Source organism: Eriocheir sinensis, chromosome 52, assembly GCF_024679095.1.
Source record: "Eriocheir sinensis breed Jianghai 21 chromosome 52, ASM2467909v1, whole genome shotgun sequence".
Classification (NCBI taxonomy): domain Eukaryota; kingdom Metazoa; phylum Arthropoda; class Malacostraca; order Decapoda; family Varunidae; genus Eriocheir; species Eriocheir sinensis.
The window spans coordinates 11,662,333-11,670,979 of NC_066560.1; the positions used below are offsets into that span (position 1 = coordinate 11,662,333).

Consider the following 8,647-nt stretch of genomic DNA (forward strand, 5'->3'; position numbering starts at 1 on the left):
GATGTTTCAGAGGACAGCAACATGCATTCCTTTTAATGGTTAAGGAGGCTGTTGATCCTGAGTGGCAACGACTCCCAGAAGGCTCGCGCCTCCGCCCGCTGGTCAGTCTCCATGAAGGGCTCAGGCAGGATCTTGAGGTGTGACAACATTGTTGGCTCTGTCATCTCCCAAGTGAAGCCCAGGGAGTCGTCTGGCGTGGGGTTCCTGAGGGAGGGGTTCAAGATTCACCATTAAAATTGTAGGAGCAAAAGAAAATACTTTAACCATTATGTATTCACCTCTTGAAAGGAATTTTTAAAATGAGGGGAAGAGAGATACAGAATGCTTACCTAGCATTAGCAAAGTTGATCCACATAGAGGTAAATAAGTGGCCCACTGTCTGGTCCTCAGGTGTGTGCAGGTCACCATACCTTGGGTACATGAGGTACTGGTTGTTGTCGCCGTGAGAAATGTCTGAAGCAGTGGCAGGGGAAGCGGGTGAGAAGTGGACAAGATTGATTAGATTTTCAGTTCTCCTTTATATACATGTTCCTCTCACAGACTCATATGCAGTTTGTGAAATTTCCTCAAATTTTATAACTATTGGGAAAAATAAGAAAATACTGTGTGGTTTATTTTAATCAACTCTTCATCCTTATCTCTGAACTTGCATTTAGTTGGATAACCTTTGTATGACCCTAACCCAAGCCAGGGTGGGTTAACAGATTCACAGTCTGTGAGTTAATCTTGCTCACAAGATTCAGCATCACTACTGGATAAAATACCAGTGTAAAACCTGTACCGTGGCCTGAAATTGGAAAATAGGATAAGGTGTTTAGAGCAAGGATTTACCTTCAAAATTTAAAGTGATTGAATAACATCCTACTGTAAGTAAAAAATTGTGAGCAGTGAAGAAAAAGGAGAAAAGGCTTACAGGTGTATGCCTGTGGCAAGTCCTGCTCATCATCAACGAACTGATTACAGAAACTGTGTTCCCCACGGTGGTGCAGCTCATAGGTGTACACCACATTGGTGCCGCTCATCACCTGAGTGGTCCAGTCGTGGGGGATGTGGAACAGTCTTTCAGTGTACATCTGTGCAAGGAATATACGAGGTGAAGGTGGAGACAACAATACATCACCATGATATTATGACGGTCTACAAGTTTAGATGAAAATTATATCATGAAAATACTCCAAAGCTATGGCAAGACTGGCTGTATTATATGACAAAGTGATCCTCATCTGAATCACAAAAAAACTGAATTACCAGGTATTTTCATCTTTGTGCTGTAATCCAGAGCAGTGCATTTAATGAGCTCAGATTGATAAAATGCAATTCAGCAGAAACTGTTGTGGAATATTTGTCAATACCCGTCACTTTACATGTGCCATTGTGGATCGGGTGGCTCTATGGGTATGAAGCTTGGTTTTTTATTTGATGCTGGCTCACGGCAGCTTTTGGGTGAAAGAAGTGGTGCTCTTTTGTAACCCAGAAGAGCCATATAGTCTTTGTTGATTTGGGGAGACTTTTTAATTACCTCTAATCTTTAATATGTGCTGTGTTTACTGTTGCTCTTTAATCTGTAATGTGAGAGGTGAGGAAATGAGAAAGTTCTTGTCCTGCAGTAGGTTAGTAATGGCTGAAAATGATGATGATGATGATTGTTTCTAGCTTTTAGTAGCATTTACACTTTATAGTGTACTAAGTCACCTTAGTTAGGTTGTCGATATTCTCCTTGGTGATGTTAAGCCCTCCAAGGTAGTGATTGTAGACGGTAAGGGTTGTGTTGATGGGGTCCTCGTCAGGGTGCAGGTGGAGGCTCGCTGGCCCACAGACGCTGAAGTTCCCGAGGAGGCTGTCGATGATGCTGGGGACGGCATACATCTCTGGGGGTGGTGGTGGTCGAAGGAGTGTTGGAAGGAACACAGGATTGATTAGTCCACTAGTTAATCTAGTGAATGAGTTGAGTGAAGAAGTGACTAACATGATAGCATACCAACAGTCTCCATGGCCATCTCGTCCCTGTTGACCCCCATGATGGTTGGCACGTGGTGGTAGCGGCCCTCCTGCAGCAGTGTGGCGGGCTCATCAGGCAGGTACTCCCCGTCCACACGCGGCGCCAAGTAGAAGGGCTGCAGGTTCCAGTCCTTAAGGGAGGGGATAGAGAAGGGCTGTTATGTTAACCCTCCTGCCAGCAACATACAACATAGGCTCGTGCCCTCTGCTGCAGGCAGTGACATACATGAACATTCTAAAATTAAGATATTCAGTATTGATCCTAATGCAATGATAATGCTGATAATTGATAGTCATCAAGTTTTGAGTGTGTGTTTTGAGTGTTTGAGTGACAAAATGTTGCAACATTGGTGTTATACTTATATTTGTTCGATGAAGGTGCCTGTTTTCGAACACTTGCAGATATGTTAAGTGATATGAATCCCCTGTATGTATGTGTTTGAAACACAAGACAATGTCTTGTGAAAAATCAAAAAGAAACGTGTACATGAAATCCGCCTCTCATAGCGCCACTATAGCGCTCCCGCATATCATTGTGCCCAAGAACAACCCCCACACGTTGTGATTACGGTGTGAGCATCTCAGATCAATTCCTTTAGTCTGTCCTGGGAAAGCATCCAGTCATGCAAAGAAAATTACGAGAAGTCGCAGAAGTCGGGCAAGTCTTAGGAATTTGCTCGGATCATTTGGTGCCCAAGACTCAACCAAACGTTGTGATTGTTTTCGGCCTGGGTTTTACCTTTCCGGCTTCGGTGAGTTGTTTTATGATCGTTTCCTACGATTTTGCATGCATGTGAACCCATCTAGGGGGTCAGTAGAAGATCAGAAATTGGCCACTCATTCAGAGGAGGATGCAGGTTCCAACTCCTTAGAGAGGCAAGGTGAAGGACTTTAGTGTGTTAATTAAGAGTTGCATGTTCCAGTTTTAAGGGAAGGGGGAAGGGAAGAATGGCAGTGCATCGATGTTATGGTGGAAGGAGAACAAGGTCGTGAGTTGAAGTAGTGATTATTTCTTTAGTAGAGGACAGGAAGGATGTGGATAATTGACTACTTTCTTGGTAAGGAGGCGGGTTGGAGGCGAAAGTAATGTATTCCTTTCAATAATAATAATAATAATAATAAACCTTACATATAGTGAGAAGTAGGAGGTGTCCAGTTGGTGAGCCCTGACCGTCTGGAGGCAGGCCACGAGGTCAGCGGTGGGCAGCGTGGGACAATCGAACCTACGGCAGCAAAACGTGGAGGCTACTTACAGGGTTTAGAAGTGCGGTGAATTCAAGTCAGTGCGTTCCCCTGTCAAGCCCTACAAAATGATCATCTTTACTGATCTCGAAAGCAACTTGCCGCTGTGTCCCTCCAAGAGCAAAGTCACTGCTCACCACCCAGGCCTATACTAACCTTTCGGCAACAGTCTGGGCAGTGGCGAGGAAGTCCCGGCCTGTCGCCCACGGACTCAGCGCCGAACCGCTCTCCATGATGGCGCCGCTGAACAGCCCTGAAAGACACCATGGATGGACGCCGTGTCTAAAACTATGTAAATGGTGTATGTTTCGAGAGCTACATCACTTTATTGAATAGAGTTTATTTTCATGTTCTATTATTACTGTGAAAAAAGAATTGTATACCTGCGGCGGACGGAGCCAACATCTGGAACTGGACTGAGGTGGACCCTGCGCTGGAGCCGAAGATGGTGACTCTGTAGGCGAGGTAAACGGAGCGCGTGACTGGCGGTGAACAATATAGGGGGAGGGGGCGGAGAGGGAGGGGAATTGGGGAGCAGCATGGTGGAGATGATAAAGGTTGCCATCACGTAGAGGGCAACAAAAGAAACAGTGTCTAATAAAGAAGTGCAGATATATGAAAAAAAATGGATGAAATTGAGTTGGCAGAAGTGACAATACATATCAGCAACAGGGAAGTTACAAAGTGTCAAAAAATCAACCGAGGACAGTCAACCAATATGTATGGCTATCGTGTGAGAACGCATTTTGCTCGGTTAAAACTCTGAACCATTCGAGCACAGGCACGTAACTTACCGCGTTGGGTCACCCCCGAAGGCCGCAATGTTGTCCTGCACCCACTGGAGGGCGAGCGTCTGGTCCTTGAGGCCTTGGTTACCTGGGGCTTCCGCGTCCTCCGTTGACAGGAACCCTGGAACGGAAACTTGACGGTTATGGCGGGTACTTCCAGCCTTATATAAGATACCTTTTTCCATCGATAAGAAAGGAAGACTGAGTAAGGCGAGTTTTAGATATAGGGGCATTACTTAACTGCTTGGGAACACCTTTGTCTGGGGAACCTCGAAATATTTGTGATTTAAGTAAATAATGGCTCTATTGATCCTGATGTCTCAAGATATTGGGCCGTATTGCTAAAAATTTCGCCTCCAAAGTTCACCTATTTGACAAGGCTTTCCTAGGAGTTTGAGGCATTTCCAGAAGTAGTTTTATGACCCTGGTGGTAGTCTGACCCTTCTTCTGTACCGTGAACTTAAAGAACCACTCATTAGAACCCGATTGATCCCCTCTCTGACCTTTTGAAATAGTTGATATGAGAAGCCAAAGTGTCTTATAATGCCGACCTATATAGTACCCTGGAAATAATTCAAATGGGGTACAAGCATAATCCTCCTTAGCACCCCCAGAAGATTATAATCGGTACTGTGAAAGAGGCATGCATGATCAATGAAGTTCGAGACCAGAAAGAAAAACAAAGAACCCCCCCCCCCCACACACACACACATGTAGTAAGGTCTCACCGAACAGGCCCAACCGGTACTGCGCCAACACTACAATCATCCCGTGGGACACAAACTCCTGGAAGCCGTGGTAGTTGAAGGAGCCGCCGCCGTAGTAGCCTCCGCCGTGAATGTACACCATGACGGGCATTGGGTAGTCGATGAAGAGGGCGTCCTGCGGTGTGTATACATGGTGGAGCGTTAACACACACACACACACACACACACGCGAACAAGTGATACATGGAATGCTTTACCAAATGAAATCGTGTGTAAAAATCTATGCATGTATGAAAAAAATATGATAAAAGGGCTAAAAAAGGCGAGTCATATGAACTTTTTTTTTTTCATGTGAGGGTGTCGGAAAGAGCCCACCTTTCCACCCTCATGGCACCGGATAGGTCTCGAACCCACTCTCTAGCACCCCGCCGAAGCGCAAGGCGGAGACTCAACCAAGGGACCACGGGAGCCCCCCAACCATGTGAACTTGATTTAGAGCTGTAATATACAAACACGAGAAGGAGGGAAGAGTGAGGAAGGGTGGAGTTCTTATAGTTTCGTTGTTGTTTAATCTGGTGGAGGAGGATTTTCAAAGATGTGAAGGTTACGTTTTTATCTGGACAAAATTTTGGTTGTGGGTTTTTTATGTCATTGTTTTATTGTTAAGTATTTTTTGTGGTTTGTTCTTCTAATGTATTTTATGTTTGGGAAGATTGTCAATAAACCGTTGTAATAATAAATCAAAGGTAGCTAATGATTGTTGCTTGGCTTGTTTGGGGGCGCTGGAAGCCTTTAACACAAAACACCGCCACGTGCCTGACCTCGGGGGTGTAGACGTTGAGGTAGAGACAGTCCTCCTTGCCCACCACAGCCAGCTGGTCACAGGGCGGCGGCAACGTGGAGGCGTCCAGCTCCCCTTCCCACGGCTCGGCAGGGAGGGGGTCCTGCAACACACACACGCACACACACACACGATTGTTTATTTTTAGATGCGTGTGTAGCTAATTTTGTCTGTCTAGTGGCGAATTCAGCTTCGTCTTCACTCAGATTAAACGTATTTTTGTTCTACTTTTCTGTAATTTTTTCCTCGTAGACGTCAAATGAGGCCTAGGGTGTGTTTATCATTTTTCCAGGGTAACAAATTCATTCCTCGATCAAATAGGTCATGGTCTTAGGCGTTGATCTTAACCCGGTAGCAGCGACGGGGCAAATTTGTGGCCTTACCGTGTACCAGCGACGGGCCATATTTTTGCCATGATATACAATAACCCCCCCAAAATAGATGATACATAAACTGATCACAAATGTTTCAATATAAATATTATGAAATGGTTTGTGTGAGTGATGATTTTTTCTCATTTTTCTCGCTTAGTGGGCATATAGTGGCATTTAAGAAACATGATCCCCGCAGCTACCGGGTTAAAGTGAGGGGTTTAAGGTTTTTGACTTAGCGTAGAATGTTATTATTATTATTATTATTATTATTATTATTATTATTATTATTATTACTTTTTCCCCCCCACAGTGTACTTTACCTTGAATCTGAGTGAGCCAATGGGCGGGGTAGCGAAGGGGATGCCCAGGAACTCGAGGTACGTGATGTTGTATGCGGTTGTGTTGGCGCCCCGCACCAGCCCGCCGCTCACCGTCACCACCGGCCAATCCTCCACCGCCACGCCCATCGCTGCCGCCACCACCGCCGCCACTACAGCCACCCCCGCCGAGATCTTCATTGTTGGCCTGAATACATGAACACAAGGAAGGCTGGATTGGTTTGTGTGAGTATATTTATTAGTGTGTCGTTTGCTTTTTTTCTTCTGCGTTATTCTCCTTTTTTCTTCTCCTCCTTCTCCTCCTCCTCCTCTTTTCCATCTTTCTTTTCATTTTTCCTCCTCCTCCTCCTTCTTTCTTTTTTTTCTTTTCTTCTTCTTCTTCTTTTTCTTCTTCTTCCTCCTCATCCTCCTACTCCTCCACCTCTTCCCACTTTCCTTCTGTCAGTTTCCCAGCGGTGTTTAAAGCAACAAGTGTGGGTAAGTTATCATCTGGAGGGGCACCGAACTTTCACCTCTCGCTTCTCCGCCTTTTCCCGCGTGTTTACATTCGGCTTCTTCGGATTCTACAAAGAGATCGATTGATAGTTTATTGTTGCAAGTAAACAACAAAGGAGAAGGGATCTTGACAGGACCAGCGATTTTCGGGGGCAGTTTCGTTTTGTTTACTTTTTTCTTCGTCTCCTTCACCGTGACCAAATGCTACAGTCGCCCCTTTATATTGTAAGGCCAACATTTCTCCCACATTTGCCACGAGGAAGAAAACGGGGTTGGACTTCACGTTTTTGGTACTCAGAAAGTGTAATTTTTTCAGCACTTCGTAATTTGTCGACGTATTCTAAAACTCAATAACACAAAAAACAAAAAAATAACAAGGTAATAATACATAAACTGCATTGTAATTCTAAATGACTCTGCATGTTTCTGTAGCAATTGATATGATTTTGCATGTTTCTGCAGCTCTAACATTAAATGAAAAGGTTTGCTAAATACACTTGGTCCTATTAAGCTTTCTTCCGGTGCAACAAAACTTCTTCAAAATAAAAATGAGTGAGGGTTTCATTCACGCTGTAATGGAGGAGATTGAGTGATGGATAGTTTATTGTTGCAAGTAAACAACAAAGGAGAAGGGAGGAGCATGCCATCCCAACCCCCAGGCAGTACAGAGTGTGATTATACAACTAAAGATACATGTGGAAGTAGTATATATAAAATCACTCTGCAAAGTATCCTGCTCTGGTCGAAGGTTTTAACTCTTACCTAGTGGGAAAAATATGCTGTGCTGATGAGCGTGTTGTGCTGTTAGGATCAGGTAACTTTTACTTCGTGGGAGGGAGTGTTGGTGCGCTTAGCCAGGCTCTTAGCAGGACAAGACTCACAGCAGAAGCGATAGTGTTGAGGTCACCTTCAATGCCTGGCGTCCCACCCTTCACTGCCCTCACACACACACACACACACACACACACACACACACACACAACGTTATCTCCTCCGTCAGCTGTTCTCTCCCATTCTCAAGGCTGTTTTAAGTGACCCTGCCCCGATTCTCTCTCTCTCTCTCTCTCTCTCTCTCTCTCTCTCTCTCTCTCTCTCTTTTAGTAGCTACCTCCCTGTGCCGGGGAGAACGACGATATGGTCTATTTTTTACGCAATAATTACTACTTTCGGTCTGGCCAGCCACGCGATCCTCCACTTGTAGAGTTGTCGATCTTTTGGTGCCGTGAAAGGCGTGAGTCTGTGCCATACGCTGTTTGTTCCATGAGGGAGTGATCGGTGTTATTTACGCTCCCTGTTCGAGGGGTATGATGGAAGGCTTTGTGCTCCATGACCGTATTCTCAAACGCTTTCGGCGCTCACAACAAGCATTATCAATGGCCACAAAGAAGATTGTTCGGTTCTTATGAGCGTTTTTTACACTCATGGTGCTAAAGCCTTGTCAGACTGTTACATGGTTCATTGAATTACCCAGGAAATACTAACACAACCTTTAGGAAAGCCTTATCAAACATAGGTTTGTGTGCGCCACGAAATTTGAGAATATAGACCCATTCTACATTCAACTTTCGCTCGGTGGGTGTGTTCACCATCACTATTACTATTATATGTGTTTTGTTGTTGATGATTTGGCACATATATTTACCAATAGAATAGTCTTGTTAACCCCTTCCATCCCAATCTTTATCCTAAGATGCTGTTTCTTGACCAACAGAGCGTTCAAGCCTTGGCAATTAGAGCAAAGCTTCTTTACTAGACTCTAAGGAAGAAAGAAAAACAACCAAAAAAAAAGAGCTTTATTAAAGATGAGTAATTGACTCCAATTATCAATCAGATTGGATGAGCCAAATTGAGGTTTCAGAGGACA

General features: G+C 44.6%; 1 protein-coding gene across 2 annotated transcripts; it reads right to left on the reverse strand.

Annotated features, from left to right (window-relative positions):
- Positions 1 to 28: 28 nt before the first annotated feature.
- On the reverse strand, positions 29 to 7,717 carry LOC126983075 (juvenile hormone esterase-like). Of its 2 annotated transcripts, none has more exons than XM_050835559.1 (13): positions 7,546 to 7,717; positions 6,271 to 6,475; positions 5,557 to 5,679; positions 4,757 to 4,910; positions 4,035 to 4,149; positions 3,624 to 3,694; positions 3,397 to 3,493; positions 3,128 to 3,221; positions 1,979 to 2,129; positions 1,693 to 1,868; positions 914 to 1,073; positions 330 to 453; positions 29 to 204 (listed from the first exon to the last, which is right to left on the reverse strand). In XM_050835559.1, exons 2-13 carry the CDS (start codon positions 6,466 to 6,468, stop codon positions 33 to 35), a joined length of 1,635 nt encoding a protein of 544 aa, XP_050691516.1. In that variant the 5' UTR covers positions 6,469 to 6,475; positions 7,546 to 7,717; the 3' UTR covers positions 29 to 32. The 2 variants fall into 2 exon arrangements, with proteins under 2 accessions (XP_050691516.1, XP_050691517.1); XM_050835560.1 differs by having other exon boundaries at positions 7,609 to 7,716.
- Positions 7,718 to 8,647: the final 930 nt, after the last annotated feature.